The sequence below is a fragment of the Myotis daubentonii genome, chromosome 4 (assembly GCF_963259705.1).
Source record: "Myotis daubentonii chromosome 4, mMyoDau2.1, whole genome shotgun sequence".
Lineage (NCBI taxonomy): Eukaryota > Metazoa > Chordata > Mammalia > Chiroptera > Vespertilionidae > Myotis > Myotis daubentonii.
Window position 1 is genome coordinate 79,596,496 of NC_081843.1, and position 22,438 is coordinate 79,618,933.

Below are 22,438 nucleotides of genomic sequence, written 5' to 3' on the forward strand. Positions count from 1 at the left end.
GCAGGAGGCAGCTGATCGATGTTTCTCTCTCATCGATTTTTCTAACTCTATCTCTCTCCCTTCCTCTCTGTAAAAAATCAATAAAATATATTTTAAAAAAAATTACAGTTGCAGCTTTTTACTACCAAAATTAAAAAAAAATACAATGAATTCAAACTTTTCATTTTAGACCAGTGGTTCTCAACCTGTGGGTCGCCAACCTGTGGGTTGCGACACCTTTGGGGGTCGAACGACCCTTTAACAGGGGTCGCCTAACACCATCGGAAAACACATATATAATACATATTGTTTTTGTGATTAATCACTGTGCTTTAATTATGTTCAATTTGTAACAATGAAAATACATCCTGCAGATCAGATATTTACATTACAATTCATAACAGTAGCAAAATTACAGTTATGAAGTAGCAACGAAAATAATTTTATGGTTGGGGGCCACCACAACATGAGGAACTGTATTAAAGGGTCACGGCATTAGGAAGGTTGAGAACCACTGCTTTAGACAGACTTTAAATCTAACTGTAAATTTTTCCTGTAATTGTATTACTTATTTGAACACATTAGGAAATTTTTTGGCAGCACTGTTTTCAGCCTTTCAGAATTCTTCACTACTTATACAAACTAGTAAACCCACCAATTTTTAGTTAGCCAGAAGGAAAGTTTTTTTTAAGGTCTATAAACTTATAAATTGGAAGGTATATTGGACTCTTTTATAGCCGAAGGCACACATTATGTGTGAATACTTCCACACACAAGAAAACAAATCGCACACATACACATACAGATGATTCACGATTACAGAGGTTTTTGCTTTGGAGTTTGAAAGAGGTGCATAGGTGGGGGGAAAAAACACCTATTTGAGCAAAGACTGGTATAGTTGGCAGGTCGCGATAAAAGGCGCAGACTGTAGCCGCGGTCAGGACGCTAGTTGTTCTTTGAAAACAAGACTGACCATCACCTCCTTTCCAAAGCAGGTAACTGTCCCTGATGATGCCACGCTCCTGAAATGAGACGTCAGAGGTAGCGGAGACCTTGGAGAAGGTTTCTAGCAGCCCCACCACCACCCTACCTACTGCACGGGGGTAAGCAGCTCGGACGGCCGCGCAACGTCCGGCTGCTACCGGCGGGGCGCCGACACGGGCTCGCGCGCCCCGGCTCCGGGCCAGCGGTCCGCACCCCCACCCCTCTGATCTCCCAGTGGGATGGGCAGGTCCGGAAGGGAAGCGATGAGAACCGGGGAAAGCGTGAAGGCAGAGATGGACGCGCGTCCCTAGGACATACACACACCGCAGCCGCAGCCGCGGCGGCCTTACTTGCCGGGAGCTGCATGCCCTCGTGGGCGGAGAGGAGCGAGGAGCGAGGAGCGCAGGCTCTACTCCAGGTGGAAGGGCAGCCTCCCGGCCCTACCAGGGCTCAGCGCCGAGTCCCTCCGAGGCCCCGCCTCCCGGGGCCTTCCGGACCGGTCGGCGCTTCCGCGACACAGCCCGAAGGGCGGGGGCCCAGAGGAGCGAGAGCCTTAGGCGGCCAGAGCACTGCCTGACTCAAATCACGGCTCTCCCCCTATTTCCCTGCCGCGAACCCTGCGATGACAGCGTGTCATAAAGGGCCAAGTAACCCATGGTCGGTGACTGCACGGCGGAGATGGGTCACCAGCGCCGCGCAGGGTCGCGATGACTCCGGGGCCACGGGCGCTGGCCGCCGCCGCCCCTTCCGGCTCCTCCCAGTTGTGCTTAGGGTCCTCGTGCCGAGGTTCCAGAGCCTTCGCGTTGAGGACCATGTTGCTTCCGAACATTCTGCTCACGGGTCAGGCCGCGCGCGGGGAGGGACTGGCCGGCGGGGCAGGCGACGCCGGGCGCCTGGGGCTCGGGGCGGCCGACGGGGGAGCGCTCAGTGTGCCGTTTCCACGCTGGTCGAGGGCCGTCTGGGGTGGCAGTGGTCGGGCCCTCGCGACCTTTGCGGGGCGGGGGGCGGGGAGCCTCACTCCTGGTGGCCCCAGGCTGCTCGGTGGGGTGGGGCGAGGTAAACCCCCCAGCTCCCCTTCCTGGCAAGCTGCCTGTTTTTCTGGATCTGGTGTTCGTGTGTGAAATGGATGCTGATATTTTTATTTTCCTGGATTGCCTTTGGCTTGTAGCGAGGTCTTGTTGGTGGCTCTGTTGGCGGTGGATGCCTAGTCCTTGGGCCTTCCTGGGCGGTCTTTCATGTTTCCTTTGTATCGGAGAGGCAGCTTCCGGTGAGAGCCCGGTGTTTGTGGCTGTGGCGTAGGTGATTAGTTTGCTGTATATGTCTGCGGAGTTAACATCTTAATTCCCCCTTTTTTTTCTTCGAAGAACAGACATCTACCGAATAGACCTGGTCGTTCCTCGTAGGGGGATGCGGTCCGGTCCCCGTAGGGTCCCTTCCGGGTCTTGGGGTCCACGCTCAGGGGGCGCCCCTGTTGTCTGTGGGGGCTCCAAACCGCCGCGGGACGGCTTCAGCTCGGGACCCGTTTGTGAAATTGTAGCGGTTACCAGCATGGCGGGGCATTCACGGGAAAATCGAACGGTGTAGATGGCAAAATCGAACGGTGTAGATGGCAAAATCGAACGGTGTAGATGGCAAAATCGAACGGTGTAGATGGCAAAATCGAACGGTGTAGATGGCAAAACCGAACGGTGTAGATGGCAAAACCGAACGGTGTAGATGGCAAAATCGAGGCGCTCTTTGCCGTGAGAAAGCCGTCAAGTTCTTATCGTTTAACAAAACCACCTTGTTGTCCACCCACAATTCTGGTCTGTTTCTGAGACTAAACAAATTAATGTCTAGCCTTTAAGATTCTGTAAGGAGAAAATTGTACATCCGAATTGTTTGGTTCTGGTCTTTTTAATAGTAAGCCATATTGTCAGAAACCTGAAAGTGCGCGTTTTATTGCAGACATGGCGAGTGCAGGGTTCAAGCTTGGTGTCTTAGAGTGGACTTGAGGTAAATGTTGTCTCGTATAGAGAGACTTGGTTTATCCGTGCTATCTCGGATTATCATGATTGTGTTGTTGTTTCAGTGGCATTAAACCTTGAACAGCTGAAAATTATGCCTTTGATTATTTACCTTGAAACACAATAGATAATAACTTAGTTGAGTTTTAGTCTGGAAATTTCCATGGTGGTGGCAGGCCTTCTGTGAATTGGTGTCAAGAGTGGACCAAGCCCCCATTTCTGATAAAATCAGATAAACCGGGTGAGGTTCTGCCCTCCAGCAGGCTTTGTGTGTGTGACTCACATAGGATGGCTAATTACGAAACTTTTCATGTCCATTGTAAGAATTTTTTTTTTTAATTGAAAGAGAACAATATTGATTTGTTGTTCCGCTTGCTTAGGCATTCATTGGTTGATTCTTGTATGTGCCCTGACCGGAGATGGACCCCAAACCTTGGCATGTGGGACGGTGCTCGAACCAACTGAGCTGCCTGGCCAGGGCCTCAGTTGTCCAGAATGTTAAGAGGGGCAGATAGGTGGGTAAAGTCTAGCAAGTGTTTCATGAGCAATGTTTTCTGTGGCTGTCTTACAGGTACACCAGGGGTTGGGAAAACCACACTAGGCAAAGAACTTGCCGCAAGATCGGGACTGAAATACGTTAATGTGGGTGATTTAGCTCGAGAAGGTAAGGGACATTTTGGTGTTAAATTTGTTTTTAAAAAGAGAGACATAATAGAGTATTAGTAATGTACTGTGAGAACATACAAAGAGCAGAGAAAGATAGCCATTAAGGAATTTATATTAAGTGTCTAAAGCTGTGTCTTGGTTGCTTTGACTGTTACATTGCCTCCCCCACCATTTCCTGGCAGTTCTTGTAGATAGTAATAATTGGGAAGGTCATGAAGAGATTGATTGGACTTAGGATAGGTAGAATCTGAATGTAAGAAAGGAAGAATGTTTTTTGTTTGTTTTTGTTTTTAATATATTTTTAAAATTGATTTCAGAGAGGAAGTGAGCGGGAGAGAGAGAGAGAGAAATATCAATGATGAGAGAATCATTGATCAGCTGCCTCCTGCACATCCCCAACTGGGGATCAAGCCCACAACCCGGCCCCATGTGCCTGACTGGGAATGGAACCGTGATCTCCTGGTTCCTAGGTTGATGCTCAACAACTCAGCCACTGTCCATGGCCGAGGGAGAATGTTTTGAGATGGGTGAACACATAAAGGTTGGGGTGGTGCTAAGCATATCTGTGGAGACAGTGATTATATTGATCTCACTGGGAGAAAAGATTATTCCGAACTCAGGCAGTAGGACATGTTTTTACTTATTTTACCCAGTTTCCCTTCAATCTTTGTCACTTTGTTATTCTGTCTTTAACTTTTTATATTCTGTAATGATTAGTACAGGTAGAAACTCAAATAAGTTCAAGTAAAGGGAACTTTAAGTGTGCCTCATTAAAATTAAAAAGATTTAACATATATCTTTAAAATATATATTTTTAAACATGACATTTTAAATTTTTTACATTCCTGACAGTTGCTACTTAAAGTAACTATTTCAGGTTTGATCTAATGTACATATTTTTTTCAAATGATCTGAAGTCTGATCACCGGATATCATGGACTCTGGCAAGATGGCTTCTCCCAAGAGCATGCCGAAAGATGCACAGATGATGGCACAAATCCTGAAGGATATGGGGATTACAGAATATGAGCCAAGAGTTATAAATCAGATGTTGGAGTTTGCCTTCCGATATGTGACCACAATTCTAGATGATGCAAAAATTTATTCAAGCCATGCTAAGAAAGCTACTGTTGATGCAGATGATGTGCGATTGGCAATCCAGTGTCGTGCTGACCAGTCTTTTACCTCTCCTCCCCCAAGAGATTTTTTATTAGATATTGCAAGGCAAAGAAATCAAACCCCATTGCCATTGATCAAGCCATATTCAGGTCCTAGATTGCCACCTGATAGATATTGCTTGACTGCTCCAAACTATAGACTTAAATCTTTACAAAAAAAGGCTTCTACTTCTGCGGGAAGAATAACAGTTCCACGGTTAAGTGTTGGTTCAGTTACTAGTAGACCAAGTACTCCCACACTTGGTACACCAACCCCACAAACCATGTCAGTTTCAACTAAAGTAGGGACTCCAATGTCCCTCACGGGGCAAAGATTTACAGTACAGATGCCCACTTCACAGTCCCCAGCTGTAAAAGCATCAATTCCTGCAACATCATCAGTTCAGAATGTTCTGATTAATCCATCATTAATTGGGTCCAAAAACATTCTTATTACCACTAACATGGTGTCATCACAAAATGCTGCCAATGAATCAACAAATGCATTGAAAAGAAAACGTGAAGATGATGATGATGACGATGATGATGATGACGACTATGATAATTTGTAATTTAGCCTTGATGCATGTAACATGTATACTTGATCTTGAATCCACTGTACTGAGATTAAACATGCATGCCAGATGTTTTCAAGTTGTGTTTGAGAAAACTTAGTATTTAATGAGTAAATATAGTTATCACAGTTTTTAATTGAGATGTTGTATTTTCTTTATTAGAAATCATAATGGTTTTTCATCAGCCTTTAAGAAATAAAGTTGTCATTCATTAATTTGATTGTTGGTACTTTGGCAGTTACATTTTTAGAAACAATTTTATTCCTCATTATCACAAACAGGAATAATAGTTGTAACAACTTCAATTGTTGCAATCTATTACAAATAGTGTGTGATCTCTAGTGGCTTCAGATGTTTAAGTCATAGTATGATCTCTCGTGTATAAGTCACTTTTATGGGCCATTCTCTCAAATTACTGAAGAATGGCCATATTTCCTTTTTGGAGAGAACACTTGGTCAGGATTTTTATTCATAGTGAATCCTCATCTGTTTGGATTTATCTTCCTCAATTGCCCAATTTCTTCGTAGGTCCTATTTTTCTATCCCTTTGGTTATATTTAAGGACCCTGGTGTATCTCCCAGTATCTCTCCAGTTTAATTTTTTTTTCCATTATCCCTTTTGCAGGTCAGTTCATTCTTGCTTACCATAGTTTGATATAAGTCACTATCATGCGCATATATATATTTATTTTAATCCTCATCCAAGGACATGCTTTTATTGATTTTAAAGGGAGAGAGAAACATCGATGTGAGAAGGAAACATTGATCAGCTGCCTCTCACATGTCCCCGGACCCGGGATCAAACCTCAACCTGGGTATTAAATCCACAGCCCTTCAGCATACAGAACAATGCTCCAACCAACTGAGCCACACTGGCCAGGGCTACCATGCTCATATATACACTAGAGGCCCAGTGCACAAAATTCATGCACTGGGTTCCTAGTGGCCAGGTACTCCCTCCCTTCCCCTGGCCACCTGTCGCCATCAGGACCTTCCTCCCTTCTCCCAGCCAGTCCTGCTCCCTGGTCGAACTCCCAGAACTCCCGATTGAGGGGACAATTTGCATACTATGCTTTTATTATATAGGATATTTTTTAAAATATTTTTTTTATTGATTTCAGAGAGGAAGGAAGAGGGAGAGAGAGAGAAACATCAATGATGAGAGAGAATCATTGATTGGCTGCTTCATGCGTGCCCCCTACCGGGGATCAAACCCACAACCTGGGCATAGACAACCAAAATTGAACCCAGGACCCTTCAGTCCGCAGACTGACACTCTATCCACTGAGCCAAACCAGATAGGGCCATGCTCATATTTTTAATCCAGGTCTGGCATTTAAGTTAGTAAAACTTAGGTCATTATTTTGCTATTATATCTAGCTTTAAGTTTCCATTTTACACCTATATGAAATCTAGTTTTGTTTCTTTGCCTGTTTTTGACAAGTGATTTCAGAGTCATATACTGTAGTCATTTTCAGTCATCCAGTTTGATCTCACCCCAATTTAACATTTCTAAACTTAATGAAGTTACTGTATAATCGATCATGAATGGCATTGCAAGGAATAGTAACAGTGGACCATTGTATCCTCTCCTACTTGTATTCACATCATTTTAGCCAGTTGTGGATCCACCTAATGGCGTATAGCAACGGTGGGGAACCTTTCTTCTGCCAAGGGCCATTTGGATATTTATAACATCATTCGCAGGCTGTACAAAATTATCAACTTAAATATAAGCCTGCTAGCCAATCAATGATTCTCATCACTGATGTTTCTATTTCTCCCTTTCCCTTCCTCTCTGAAATCAATAAAAAATATATTTTTAAAAATAACATTTCAGCCAAAACCGGTTTGGCTCAGTGGATAGAGCGTCGGCTTGCGGACGGAAAGGTCCCAGGTTCGATTCTGGTCAAGGGCATGTTCCTGGGTTGCGGGCACATCCCCAGTGGGAGATGTGCTGGAGGCAGCTGATCGATGTTTCTCTCTCATCGATGTTTCTAACTCTCTCTCTCCCTTCCTCTCTGTAAAAAATCAATAAAATATATTTAAAAAACCTTTCATTAACTCACCCTTAATGCCTTGGCAGGGCCAGATCAAATAATTTCTTAGGCCTTATATGTTCCCCACCCCATATAGTTTCAACCATTCTTAGTATTTTTATTGATGAGATGGAATTTGAGCTTAAAGGAAAAGTGTGTTCCCCCTCATATAATGCCAAAGTAAAGGATTTCTTGTCTGACTTGATATGGTGTTGAATGAGGCATTTCGTAAAGTTCTCATAATGTACCAGATTTTTTTCCTCATGCCATTTAAATATATCTAAGAATCTTTTTTTTATTGATTTTAAAGAGGGAGAGAGAGAAGTATTGATGAAGAGAAACATTAATCAGCTGCCTCCTACACGCCCCTACTGGGAATCGAGCCCACAACCCCAGGCATGTGACCTGACCAGGAATTGAACCTCTTGGTGCATGGGATGACGCTCAGTCCACTGATTCACATCAGTGGGGCTGTATCTTACTAGGAAATATTCTGAGATACCTAGCCTCCTCATATTTCTCAAATGATATATTTTAAGGAAAACAAACCATCTATAAAGCCGTGGTTCTCAGCTAGGGGTGATTTTGCCCTTCAGGGAACTGGGGTTGAGGGAATTGCTAATTGACATCTAATGAGTAAAGGACAGTGATTCTGCTGAACATCCCACAGTTCACATCTTCCACCCCTATAAAGAATTGCCAAGTTCAAAATGTCAATAGTATTTGAGGTTGAGAAGCTCTGCTATAAATAAGACTAAAGAAAAAAAACTTGTTTTAAACAACTGTCTAAATTGGTGTTTATTACCTTCCTAACCATCATGTTGAATTGCTCTATTATAGTTGACCTTCAACGACATGGGTTTGAATTGCACGGGTCCCCTTATATGAAGATTTTTCAATTGACGTGTGCAATTCAACTCTGGGATTCCGTTTATGTGGGGGCCTGGCTAGTTATACATGCATTTTTTACTTTGTGGAAGGTTGGTCCTCCTAATCTCTGCATTGTTCAAGGGTCAACTGTAAGAGACCATCATTATGCCATTTAGAATCCTGGTAGGAAAAATTAGTTGGGAAATTAAGGTTAAAACTATTGTGTGACTAAGAATGGTTTTCTTATCCCTGTTCTTCCAGTCTCTCAGATTTCTCCTTGATTTCTCATGTGCAATCACTTAATTACATTTACCAGCATCCGTAATTTTCCTGCCACCAGTTTATCAGTCTGAAGCCTCTGTAACTAACCCCAGGATGTCTGTAGGTCCAGACAAAGTAATATATTGCCATTGGGTTCATCAATTAGAGATTGTAAAACATAGCTGGGCCCTCAACACTTAGAATCTAGTGGTGGTAAACTTGTATTTATAGGAACCACTAGCTAAAGATTTGCTCACAAAGCCTGCGGTATTTGCTGTCTTGCCCTTTCCAGAAGTTTGTCATCCTCCCTCTGACCTCTTACGTATCCCATGTTTTCCTTCCACTGGAAGCCTTTGAAACTAACTTCATTGGCCTCTCCAACACTGTTCTCTGTCAATCTTGGCACCTGATCCTCTCCCTGCCACCATATACCTCTTTCCCTGGTGATTTCACTGCAGCCATCTTGTAGTTCTGCCCCTCCTTCTAGTAATCTCACTCAGGAATAGTCATGCCCTTTTAATGATGACTCTTAAGTTTATAATTAACACTGAAATGTACCATCTGGATAGTTCCCAGACATCTCTGAATTAGTTTTTTTTTAAAAATATATTTTATTGATTTTCCACAGAGAGGAAGGGAGAGAGATAGAGAGTTAGAAACATTGATGAGAGAGAAACATCGACCAGCTGCCTCCTGCACATCCCCTACTGGGGACGTGCCCGCAACCCAGGTACATGCCCTTGACCGGAATCGAACCTGGGACCTTTCAGTCCGCAGGCCGACGCTCTATCCACTGAGCCAAACCGGTTTCGGCTGAATTAGTTTTTAAAAAGCACATGCAGGAGTTATCCCTGACTCTACTTGCTCACTCCTGATTCCTATCCCACACACATACAAACACATGCAGACACTACACAGGTCCATTTGACCTTTAAATCTTGATTATGTGAAAAATCCCTGGTAGGTGTGGCTCAGTGGTTGAGAGTAGACCTAAGAACTAGGAGGTCATGGTTCAATTCCCTGTCAGGGCACATGCCCAGTGGGCTATATCCCCAGTGATGGGGGAGGAGTGTGAGTGCAGGAGGCAGAGGATCAATGATTCTCATCAATGATTTCCTCTCCATTCCTCTCTGAAATCAATAAAAATATAAAAAATATATATAGCGGGTATGGGTGGGAGGCTGGGAAGAGAACCACCAAAGAACTATGCATATATGCATAACCCATGAAAAACATGGACGCAGACAATAGGGTGGTGAAGACCTGGGCAGGGGGTGGGGAGCAGGCTAGAAGAGGTTAATGGGGGGGAAAGGGGACATACATAATCCTTTCAACAATAAAAATTAAAATATATGTGTATTAGATATTATAATTTTCAGGTTTTCATTTTATTATAAACTCTATGAGGGAAGGACTATTTGTTTTTCTGGTTCTTTTTGTTCACTATTCTCATTACCCCTAAGTCACTGGCATATTGTGTTTGATAAATGGGTTTTGAAATGAATTCTTAAAAGCTTGTATTACACTATTTTTTTAAAAATATATTTTATTGATTTTTTACAGAGAGGAAGGGAGAGAGTTAGAAACATCAATGAGAGAGAAACATCGATCAGCTGCCTCCTGCACATCTCCTACTGGGGATGTGCCCGCAACCCAGGTACATGCCCTTGACCGGAATCGAACCTGGGACCTTTCAGTCCGCAAGCCGACGCTCTATCCACTGAGCCAAACTGGTTTCGGCGTATTACACTATTTTATTCAAGTACAGTATATTACATGATTTAGCAAATCCTGCATTTCAGTATTGTAGTATAGGCATTAATTCTAAAAGTTAATGTTGCAATAGTTGTCTTTATTTTAGACAGCATATAGTTTAAAATATTTCACTAGTCTTTTAATAGTCAAGGATTTAATCCTGACCAGTGAGTGGGCTTTGTTGGAGCATTGTATTGTACACCAAAAGGTGATGGGCTCAACCAGTTCCCAGTCAGGGCACCCTGGTTTTGAGTTGATTCCCCGTCGGGGCACATATAGGAGGCAACCGATCAATGTTTCTCACAATGATGTTTCTCTCTTTTCCTCTCTCTAAAATCAGTAATTAAAAAAAACATATGGTTTGGCTCAGTGGATAGAGCGTCGGCCTGCGGACTGAAAGGTCCCAGGTTCGATTCCGGTCAAGGGCATGTACCTTGGTTGCGGGCACATCCCCAGTAGGGGGCGTGCAGGAGGCAGCTGATCGATGATTCTCTCTTATCAATGTTTCTAACTCTCTATCCCTCTCCTTTCCTCTCTGTAAAAAAATCAATAAAATATAAACACACACACACACACAAACATTTCCTTTGGTGAGGATTAAAAATAAAAATAATTTTAAAAGAGTCAAGGATTTAAAATATGAAGGAACCTCAGCCTACTCCAGACTCCCACACAGTACAGATCAGCTATAGCTATTCTTATATTTTGTGACATGTAAAAAAATACAGTATTATAAAAATAATACGCAGAAAAACTCCCAGTTCTACTAATTTATTTCCATCTTTTGTTTTTCTTCCAGTCTTTGTCCCTGTTTCAGATAACAATGAATTCTGCTTTTTATGTTTTACCACTTACGGCATTTATCATGTTGCTACTTAGTCTTACTACATAGTATTATTTTTTTTTAATATATATATATTTTATTGATTTTTTACAGAGAGGAAGGGAGAGAGATAGAGAGTTAGAAACATCGATGAGAGAGAAACATCGATCAGCTGCCTCCTGCACATCTCCCACTGGGGATGTGCCCGCAACCCAGGTACATACCCTTGACCAGAATCGAACCTGGGACTTTTCAGTCTGCAGACCGACGCTCTATCCATTGAGCCAAACCTGTTTCGGCACTACATAGTACTTTTAACTACCTTATACTTATTTCTTGAACTTTATTTAATTACATAGCATTTTATCAAGTTAGTGTATCAAGATTTAACTATTGGAACTTTTTTGTTGTTGAACATTTTAAATCACTTTTTTACCTACAATCTTTTTCTGATTAGAAATTAAATGGTTGAGGAAATCCAAATGGGTATGTTTTTCTTTTTAAAGTTATTTTAAAAATACATTTCTAGAGTTGATTTACTATAAATGTACATATACAACAACAGGCATATAAAGGGTCATTTTAATTTATACCTCTTTAATAGCTGGGAAAGTCCAACATTTTTTTCATGTATTTTTACTCTCCATCCTGTGTGAATTCTTATTCTTTGTTAAGCTACTTATTATTATCTGGATTTTTAAGGTCTTTGTATAACCCATATTTCAGTACTTGATCCTACAAAATATTTCTCCCACTCATTTTTTCTGTTATATTATTTTTCATTAACAGAGATTTAACTTTTTTTAAAAAATGTATCTTTATTGATTTCAGAGAGAAAGGGAGAGAGAGAGATAGAAACATCAATGATGAGAGAGGCATCAATAGGCTGCCTCCTGCACACCCCCTACTGGGGATCGGCTCTGCAACCCAGGCATGTGCCTTGACCGGGAATCAAATCTGGAACCCTGCAGTCCACAGGCCAATGCTCTATCTATTGAGCAAACTAGCCAGGGCTAACATGTTTTAATTAGTCATTTTATTTCTTCACAAACTCAAACGAATCATTCCTTTACAGATTAAGAAATTAGCTCTTCAATCCACCTATTTTAATGGAATAGAGATATAGGTTGTTTGCTAAATTATTAACCAATGTTACCTACACCAAGACAGTTTAATTTTTAGGCTTACAGAGTTTCTGCCCAAGGAGGCAGAGGGCACATTAGGATGCTGGAACGGTGGGCGGCTCCTGTCTCCTCTGTCCACATACCCTCCAGGCAAGACAGAGTTACAACTGCCTCTGGCCTTCCACTGACTCCCTTCAGAACTTAAGCTCATTTTAACCTATTTCAACCCATGCCAAAATATTAAAGGGGAAGAAGTGGGAAGACTGTAGCATGCCCTTAGACATAGCTGGCTAAAAGGACGTCCTTAGCCTGCTTTATTACATACCTCCTAGGGATTCAGGTGAAGGTGCAATTGGTATGTCTCACCTGCTGAAGTAAGAGTCACTTTGAAAGCCAGCTTTGATTTGTTGGAATCTTTTTTTTTTTTTTTAATGAGTTTATTTGAACCAAGTTGATGACATGCTGGAAAGCAAGATCTCAAATGCTCCCTGGAATGTTCTTACATCAGATTTAAATCAGCCTTATTTAGACTGCCCATCATTCTTGGTTAGCCTTCTGAAATAAGACATTTAATCCTTGACTTTTGGGGATATTGGAAATCTAGAAGTAAAGATATTGTTCAGGAGCTTCTGGATACTGACTCTCTTTCCCCAAACTATGAAGGTGTGACCTCAGTGACAACAGGATTCATTTCTGAATTTGAGAACCTGTTTTTAAAAAAGTTTCATATTCTTGGCCAAATAAGTTTGGAACTTAATTTTGTGTTAATGTGTGTGAGATTGTTTGTATACCTGTGTCCTCTCTTCCTACCAATATGTACGTCGTCAAAATTAATACTGTTCTCTTCTGATAGCCCTACAAATTTAGAAATAGCTATTATTAATTCTTTAGTTGGTGTCAATTTTGATAACAAACAGTTTCAGATTTGTGGCCATCCAAGTTTCCCTCTAGACCAGCGGTTCTCAACCTGTGGGTTGTGACCCCTTTGGCGGTCGAACGACCCTTTCACAGGGGTCGCCTAAGACCATCCTGCATATCAGATATTTATATTACGATTCATAACAGTAGCAACATTACAGTTATGAAGTAGCAACGAAAATAATTTTATGGTTGGGTCACAACATGAGGAATTGTATTTAAAGGACCAGAAGGTTGAGAACCACTGCACAAAATTCTAATTTATTAGTATTTTCACAGTATCCATGTGACATCTATTGTCTTAGTGTCCTTCATTGTCTCTAAAAGAGTGATGATATATTTCCCTTCCTAAAGTCTAGAATTAATTGAATATTACTGAAAGTTACTTAGAAAATACTACTTTAACAAGCCAATGCAAATCTCTTTCAGGACAGTTATATGATGGCTATGATGAAGAGTATGACTGTCCTATTTTAGATGAAGATAGAGTAAGTATGAATTTTAAAATAAAATACACATTAAAAAATTTTAATTGGAAAGTTGACATCAGTTTTTTTAAGGAGCACTCACCCTTTTCCCCTCCCCCCCTTTCTTATAGGTAGTTGATGAGTTAGAAAACCAAATGAGTGAAGGTGGAGTTATTATTGATTACCATGGTTGTGATTTCTTCCCTGAACGCTGGTTTCATATAGTTTTTGTACTGAAAACAGATAACAGCATATTGTATAAAAGACTTGAAACAAGGTAAGGAAGGGGATACATTGAATTCTTAAAGTATAATATAAACTTCTATTCAGATTCAGAAATTGGCCAATGTGATTATTTGTTCTCTACCAACATTCTGAATGTAAGAGAAAAAGATGCTTACAAAAGATACATACAAATGCTTGTATAATACAGGCATTTGTATAACTGAGTGAATACCTCAACTAATAGTTTGATATAAGTGAAATGTACTATGTAGCAACCTTTTTAATATGCTTTTTCCATAATGCAAAACCTTGCTAGGAAAACAGCCAAGCCAATAACATATTCTTTGCTATTGAATGAACATTACCCAAATTATTATATTTGAGGCCTGGCTGATGTGGCTCATTGTTTGAGTGGCAATCTATGAAGCAGGAGGTCATGGTCTGATTCCCGGTCAGGGCACATGCCCAGGTTGCAGGCTCCGTCCCGTTGGAGGGGTGCGGGAGGCAGCCAATCAATGATTCTCATCATTGATGTTTCTGTCTTTCTCTCCCTCTCCCTCCCTCTCTGAAATCAATAAAAATATATTTTTAAAATATACATATTTGACTTAGTCCTCCAAGAGAGAGTTACAATCCAGAATAACAATAAAACAAAACAAAAAGCAGAACCATTTTTGAGGAAAACATTTTCCCACTGTCTTCTTTTTTTAAATTTTAAATGTAGCTCAGTTGATTAGAGCATCTTCCCAATACACCAAGGTTGCAGGTTTGATCAGAGCACATAAAAGAATTAACCAATGAATGCATAAATAAGTGGAACAACAAATCAATGTTTCCATCTCTCTTTTTCTCTCTCCCCCATCAATAAAAAAATTTACTGTTTTTTATAAATAGCCAAAGATTAAGGCATGAAAAAACTATGAGAGCTAGTCTTTTTGTTTTTACCCATTGAAAAAGTTAAAGTAATTACTGTTTTTAAAAAAGATAGCTCTATTGAGATAAATTCACATACCATACAATTTACCCATTTGAAGTGTACAATTCAATGGGTTTTAATATATTACAGAGATGTGCATCCATTACTACAACCAATTTTCTTATTTTTAAAAAAATATATTTTTATAGATTTCAGAGAAGGGAGCGGTAGAGAGAATGATGAGAGAGAATCATTAATTGGCTGCCTCCTTCACGCCCCCTACTGGGGATCGAGCCTGCAACCTGGGCATGTGCCCTTGACCTGAATCGAACCTGGGACCCTTCAGTCCGCAGGGCGATGCTCTATCCAATGAGCCAAACTGACTAGGGCACTACAACCAATTTTCAAAAATGTTCATCACCTGCTATACACAAAAAAGGCGTCTTTTCATAAAATTAATCTTTTAAGTAGTTCCATTTAATTTTTATTGTTACAAGATTTAACTAATTCAAGTTTGAATTTTCTTTATAATTTTCACTAGCTAATTGATTGGCTAATTTATATACTGCCTAAAGATTACTTGTTTATTTTTTCCATGTCTTTGGAATTTGTAAAGTAGAAATACATCTGTGTGATCAAGTACCCAAATTAGTATATAGTATTTCAATCATATGCATTTCATTTTATTATATGCCATCTATTTGTTTCATCTGTCTACATCTTAACTCCTCTAATTCTGTTTAAAATCTAGGACCATATCTATAGACTTCTTATTTATCTCATAGCTCAGAATCTGGCTTGAGTTAGATATTTTTGCTAAGTGATTGACATAAAGTCAGGGGGAAATAAATTTCAGACAAACCTAAACATTGGTCATTAGTTTAATGCTCCTGTCAAAGAAGTCCCTCATTATAGGTGCCAGGCTATTTTCTATAGGTAAGGAGACTACAAGAAGTATTTTTGCATGATTTTTCATGTATTCCAAAGTGTCCAGTTTCTGGTATGTTCCTAAAACTCCAATTAATGCCATTTGTTTGCTTATCTTCTCTCTGCTTTCTAGGGGTTATAATGAGAAGAAACTAAAAGATAATGTTCAGTGTGAAATTTTTCAAATTCTTTATGAAGAAGCATTAGCATCCTACAGCGGAGACATAGTGCATCAGCTGCCCAGCAATAAACCAGAAGATCTAGAGAATAATATCAATCAGATATTGAAGTGGATTGAGCAATGGGTCAAAGATCATAGCTCTTGACTTACAAGACTGGCCACTTTATAATCACTCTTAATATTTCTCTGCCCACATCATATAAATTATGCATTTATTAGTAAACCTTTTTTATTAAAATTGTGCTGCAGGACTAGTAGGTGGATAGTATAAAGGTTTATATTTGGGTGTGTTTTTTCCATAAGAAAGTATAATGAATATAACTTCATTAACATGTTAAGTGCCCAGCCTGTTTTGTCTTCCATATGGAAAGTATAGTGTCAGTCACTGGTGACTGACTGGGCCCTTAACGCATTAAAGATTGAGAATAAAAACTGTCATTGTTTAATGTGTCAATTGCTAAAGTATAAATAAACCTGACCAAATGTGTGGGATGATATCGTTTAAGTTTATTAAAGAAGAAAATGAACATGATCTCGTAAAATAAAATCTAAATATAAAGCACCAGAGTTTTCCATTTTTTATGTATTCCCTTTTAAGGAAAGGAGGGGTGGACATACTTACCTATATATATAAAAGCCTAATATGCTAAGTGTCCAACCCATTGGTCAACCGCTCGACCAGTCACAATGACATGCACTGACCACCAGGGGGCAGACGCTCCGACTGGTAGGTTAGCTTGCTGCTGGGGTCTGGCTGATCGGGAGTGGGCAAGATGGGCCAGACATGCCCTGGAGCCAACCTCCCGCAGTCCCTCCCTGGCCTCTAAAATATTTCTTCTAATTAATTTCCTTTTAATATGCATGAATGTGTGCACTGGGCCTCTAGTACTCTATAAAATGCAAAAGGTACAAAGTATACTGGAAAGTAGTTTCTCTTCTAGGCCATCCCTGTTCTTCACCCATCCCACATCACCTCCCTTTGGGACATAATGTTACCTATGTTTCTCTTCAGATATTTAATGCCTGCACAGTGTGTGTACACATTATTTGAAACATGTGGTAGCATACCATGTTCCCTAAGTTTTTCATTTAATATATTTTGGAGATTGTACAATCTTAGAATCTACATACCTCCGTATCCTTTTTTAAAAAATTGCCCGGCTGGTGTGGCTCAGTGGTTGAGTGGCAACCTCTGTACCAGAAGGTCATGGCTTGATTCCTGGTCAGGGCACATGCCCTGGTTTCTTTGGGCTCAATCCCTAGTGGAGGGTGTGCAGGAGGCAGCCAGTCAATGATCCTCTCTCTTATCATTGATGTTTCCCTCTCCCTTCCTTTCTGAAACCAATAAAAAATATATTTAAAAAATAAATTAAGGTATAATTCACATACCAGAAAATTGACCATTTTAAAGAGTATAATCCACTAGTTTTTTTCATATTGACGAGACTGTACAACTATCTAATTCTGTAACATTTTCATTACCCCATCAAAAATAAGTACCATACCTGTTAGCACTCACTTTCCGTTCTTCCCTTCTCCCAGCTCCTTGCTATCACTAATCTTTGTCTACATGGATTTGCATATTCTGGACATTTCATATAAATGTAATCAATTCAATATGTGACATTTGTATCTGGCTTCTTAGCATAATGTATTCAAGGTCATCCATAGTGTAGCCTGTATCAGTACTCTATTTCTTGTTATGTGGAATAATATTCCACTGTATGGCTATACCACATTTTGTTTATCCATTCCATCAGTTACTTTGGGTTGTATCTACTTTGGGTATTGTGAATTATGCTATGAATATTTGTGTACAAGTTTTATGTGGATATATGTTTTTAATTCTCTTGGATATATTTCTAGGAAGGAAATTGCTGGGCTAAATTGCAACAGAGTTTAATTTTTTGAGCAAATACCAAATTTTTCAGAAGTGGTTGCATTACTTTACATTCCCACCATCCATGTATTAGGTATCTAATTTCTCCACATCCTTGCCAACACTTGCTACTGCTCATAATAGCCATCCTGTGGATATATTATCATATTTCGTTTTGTTTTGATTTACATTTCCCTAATGACTAATGATGTTGAACCTCTTTTCATGTGCTCAACCACTGAGCCACACCAGTTGGTGGGCATGAATGGCTGTTTTGAAAAGACTATGCTGTTTTGAGAAGTCTATTATATTTTCACTAATAGGATTCATTAAATTCTCTTGCTAATCAAGTGATTGCTCATTAACTAATAGTGACTCATAATAATAAATGATATTTCCCTTAAACAGATGGGAGATATTGGAGTCTAATACAGAGCTACACATTTTATGAATTTTATAAATATTAATATGCTCACCAACTCAGCCTAGATTTCATGTGAAACTAGTGACAATGCTTTAACACCCTATAATTGTCTTAAAAATAACGTCATTTACTGTTTGTCTCTAGTTTTAGTCAAACCTATTTGTAAACTTTTTGTTTAAAAGGGATGATTTAAATCAAATTTAAGAAATAAGTGTGTGGGCCCTGGCCGGGTGGCTCAGTTGGTTAGAGCATTGTCCCAATACACGAAGGTTTCAGGTTCAATCTCCAGTCAGGGCACGTACAAGAGCCAACCAATAAATGCATAAATAAGTAGAACAACAAATCAATGTTTCTCTCAAATCAATCAATAAAATAATATAATGAAATAAAAAAGATAAGTTTGCCAAATTTTTAATCATTTTATAATTCTGTAAATCAGACTTCTTAATATAATTTATTCAGTTTCCCAAAAGTGCCTTCAGATAAGCTTTGGCATATGCATAACCAATTATTTCTTTCCCTTATGCCCTTCTTGGTATATTTTTATTTTGTGTGCTTTGAGATAGGGGTTTGGCCTTAGTTCAGCTATATATTTCTTCGGCATTCTAAGCATGTCCTTCCACCAATCCTTACTAACATTTAAATTTGTTTTTAACACAAAAGTGATAGGGGTCAAAACTGCTGAGAACTGTTTATTCTTTCCTATGGAGTGGGAAGAGGGCAAGGTAAAAAAAAAAATCACTTTTTAATAATTTTAATAGCTGTATATGTGAGAAACAATGTGGGAGATGCGGAAAGAGACTGGACAAAAATCGTGCACCTATGGATGAGGACAGTGGGTGGGGAGTGAGGGCGGAGGGTGGGGCGGGAGCTGGGAGGAGGGGAGTTATGGGGGGAAAAAAAAGAGGAACAAATGTAATAATCTGAACAACAAAGATTTAATTTAAAAAAAAAGCTTAAATGTATTAAATTTTCCTAAAATTGTAAAAAAAAATCACTTTTTAATAATTTTAATAGCTGTATATGTGAGAAACAATATGAAAATTCTTTATATATACCAAGGCTTTTACTTAAAATTTAGTTCCCTAACCCTTTTTTTTTTAATATATTAATTTTTTTTACAGAGAGGAAGGGAGAGAGATAGAGAGATAGAAACATCAATGACAGAGAAACATCGATCAGCTGCCTCCTGCACATCTCCTACTGGGGATATGCCTGCAACCAAGGTACATGCCCTTGACCGGAATCGAACCTGGGACCTTTCAGTCCGCAGGCCGACGCTCTATCCACTGAGCCAAACCGGTTTCAGCCCCTAACCCTTTTAATGACATAAATCTAGTGATAGTCTGATGTAAGCTATAAACACACTTCCTCCAAAAAGATATACATATTACTACAAAATGTTGCTTATATTTTTCAAAGATTTACAGACACCTGAAATCCATCCAGAGGTTCATTGTTTAAGGGGTTAATTTTTATGGAAGGGGATTAAAAAATAATTTGTGAAACAAGACTAGTGAATAAGGAGAACCAAGATGGCGGCATAGGTTAACGCCGGAGTTTGCTGCTTTGAACAACTACTTCAAAAGTGAAACTAAAACACGGAACGGACATCACCCAGAACCACAGGAACGCTGGCTGAGTGGAAGTCCTACAACTAGGAGGAAAGAGAAACGCATACGGACACTCAGAGGAGGCGCAGTGCTGAAGTCAAATTCTGAGGTGCGGAGTGCGTGGACCCGGCTGGCGGCTGAGGGCGCGGTTGTTGTTTTCAATCGGGAGGGAGTCGCAGACTCTGAGCACCAGATCCGGGCGAGTCTTTAGGGACCCAGACTCAAACGGGAGAAGCGGGACTGTCTGGCTTCGGTCAGAGCGAGTGCACCTTTCTCTCCGAGCTTTGCAGCGGGTGCTGGGACTCAGAGAGGCAGAGCCCCTGGGGACAGGACTGAGAGCCGCCATAACTGCTCTCTCCGGCCCACCCTGTTGATCCTGTGCGACCCGCCCCGCCCAAGCCCTGCACAGAGGCATTTGCCGGATAGCCTCAGGCAAAGGCTAGATTAGCACCTCCCTAGAGGACAGAAGTTCTCTCACTGCTGACACAGCTGATTCTCATAGCCACTTGGCCTGGAGGTCAAACCCTCCCTGGAATTAGCTACAACAATCAAGATTTAACTATAAGACTTCGAACAAAGACCACTAGGGGGTACACCAAGGAAGCATAACAAAATGCGGAGACAAAGAAACAGGACAAAATTGTCAATGGAAGATATAGAGTTCAGAACCACACTTTTAAGGTCTCTCAAGAACTGTTTAGAAGCTGCCGATAAACTTAATGAGATCTACACGAAAACTAATAAGACCCTCGATCTTATATTGGGGAACCAACTAGAAATTAAGCACACACGGACTGAAATAACGAATATTATACAGACGCCCGACAGCAGACCAGAGGAGCGCAAGAATCAAGTCAATGATTTGAAATGCGAGGAAGCAAAAAACATCCAACCGGAAAAGCAAAATGAAAAAAGAATCCAAAAATGTGAGGATAGTGTAAGGAGCCTCTGGGACAGCTTCAAGCGTACCAACATCAGAATTATAGGGGTGCCAGAAGATGAGAGAGAGCAAGATATTGAAAACCTATTTGAAGAAATAATGACAGAAAACTTCCCCCACCTGGTGAAAGAAATGGACTTACAGGTCCAAGAAGCGCGGAGAACCCCAAACAAAAGGAATCCAAAGAGGACCACACCAAGACACATCATAATTAAAATGCCAAGAGCAAAAGATAAAGAGAGAATCTTAAAAACAGCAAGAGAAAGAAACTCAGTTACCTACAAGGGAATACCCATACGACTGTCAGCTGATTTCTCAACAGAAACTTTGCAGGCCAGAAGGGAGTGGCAAGAAATATTCAAAGTGATGAATACCAAGAACCTACAACCAAGATTACTTTATCCAGCAAAGCTATCATTCAGAATTGAAGGTCAGATAAAGAGCTTCACAGATAAGGAAAAGCTAAAGGAGTTCATCACCACCAAACCAGGATTATATGAAATGCTGAAAGGTATCCTTTAAGAAGAGGAAGAGGAAGAAAAAGGTAAAGATACACATTATGAACAACAAATATGCATCTATCAACAAGTGAATCTAAGAATCAAGTGAATTAATAATCTGATGAACAGAATGAACTGTTGATTATAATAGAATCAGGGACATAGAAAGGGAATGGACTGACTATTCTTGGGGGGGAAAGGGGTGTGGGAGATGTGGGAAGAGACTGGACAAAAATCGTGCACCTATGGATGAGGACAGTGGGTGGGGAGTGAGGGCGGAGGGTGGGGCGGGAACTGGGAGGAGGGGAGTTATGGGGGGGGAAAAAAAAAGAGGAACAAATGTAATAATCTGAACAATAAAGATTTAAAAAAAAAAAAAAAAGAACACATGCTCAGATTGCGGGCTTGATCCCCAGCAGGGGGCATACAGGAGGCAGCCAATCAATGATTTTCTCTCATCATTGGTGTTTCTATCTCTCTCTCCCTCTCCCTTCCTCTCTGAAATCAATAAAAATATATTTAAAAAAAAAGAAAAAAAGACTAGTGAATAGAAAAGCATATTGGTCATCCTGGAGGTCCTAGCCAGCGGATTAAGCAAGAAAATAAAGACACGCAGAGCTGAAAGAAATATTCTCAGTCAACATGATTACCTATGTAGAAATTCCAAACAGAATCCACACAAAAGCTACTTGAACTAATAATTTACTGTTGACAAGGTCACAGAATACTAGATCAATACACAAAAGTCAACTGCATTTCCATACAGTAGTGAAACAATTGAAAATTAAAACTATTTACAGTACCAAAAATCATGATGTACTGAGGTATATGTCTAATAAAATATGTGCAATAACTGCATGCTGAAAATTCAAATGAGAAGAGAAAAAACCAAGATGGCGGCATAGGTTAACCCCGGAGATTGCTGCCTCGAACAACCACTTCAAAAAACAACTAAACGACGGAACGGACATCATCCAGAACCACAGGAAGGCTGGCTGAGTGGATATTCTACAACTAGGAGGAAAGAGAATATCATACCCAGACTCAGAGGAGGCGCAGTGCTGAAGTGAAATACTAAGGTGAGGAGTGCGTGCAGAGCGGGCTGGCGGCGGAGGGCGTGGTTGTTGTTTTCAATCGGGAGGGAGTTTCAGACTCTGAGCTCCAGATCTGGGTGAGTCTCTAGGGACCCAGACTCAAACGGGAGAAGCG

At 40.4% G+C, this 22,438-nt stretch overlaps 3 protein-coding genes across 11 annotated transcripts in view; 2 read left to right on the forward strand and 1 right to left on the reverse strand.

Moving 5' to 3' along the window:
- Nucleotides 1-1,446, reverse strand: part of RAD17 (RAD17 checkpoint clamp loader component) — a 33,412-nt gene extending 31,966 nt beyond the window's left edge. For 4 of the 7 annotated variants that reach the window (XR_009452660.1, XM_059694405.1, XM_059694401.1 and 1 more), the window contains exon 1: nt 959-1,059. The gene's annotated coding sequence lies outside the window, so the exon portion shown is untranslated. The other 3 variants (XM_059694402.1, XM_059694403.1, XM_059694406.1) reach the window with 3 other exon arrangements.
- A 71-nt stretch (nt 1,447-1,517) lies between these two features.
- Nucleotides 1,518-16,435, forward strand: AK6 (adenylate kinase 6). 3 transcript variants are annotated; one of them, XM_059694434.1, is made up of 5 exons: nt 1,518-1,803; nt 3,541-3,633; nt 13,587-13,645; nt 13,756-13,901; nt 15,826-16,435. In XM_059694434.1, exons 1-5 carry the CDS (start codon nt 1,671-1,673, stop codon nt 16,016-16,018), a joined length of 624 nt encoding a protein of 207 aa, XP_059550417.1. In that variant the 5' UTR covers nt 1,518-1,670; the 3' UTR covers nt 16,019-16,435. The 3 variants fall into 3 exon arrangements, with proteins under 3 accessions (XP_059550417.1, XP_059550418.1, XP_059550416.1); XM_059694433.1 differs by lacking the exon at nt 1,518-1,803 and adding an exon at nt 2,086-2,230; XM_059694435.1 differs by lacking the exon at nt 3,541-3,633.
- Nucleotides 3,535-5,582, forward strand: TAF9 (TATA-box binding protein associated factor 9). Its single transcript, XM_059694432.1, has 2 exons — nt 3,535-3,633; nt 4,553-5,582. The coding sequence occupies exon 2, from the start codon at nt 4,570-4,572 to the stop codon at nt 5,362-5,364; it is 795 nt and encodes a 264-aa protein (XP_059550415.1). The 5' UTR covers nt 3,535-3,633; nt 4,553-4,569; the 3' UTR covers nt 5,365-5,582.
- Nucleotides 16,436-22,438: the final 6,003 nt, after the last annotated feature.

Coding starts and splice junctions, on each gene's coding strand:
- AK6 (XM_059694433.1), top strand. CDS start 2,086: ATGGATGCTGATATTTTTATTTTCCTGGATTGCCTTTGGCTTGTAGCG. Junction 2,231..3,540: donor TATCGGAGAGGCAGCTTCCG/GTGAGAGCCCGG, acceptor GCTGTCTTACAG/GTACACCAGGGGTTGGGAAA. Junction 13,646..13,755: donor CTATTTTAGATGAAGATAGA/GTAAGTATGAAT, acceptor CCTTTCTTATAG/GTAGTTGATGAGTTAGAAAA.
- TAF9 (XM_059694432.1), top strand. CDS start 4,570: ATGGACTCTGGCAAGATGGCTTCTCCCAAGAGCATGCCGAAAGATGCA.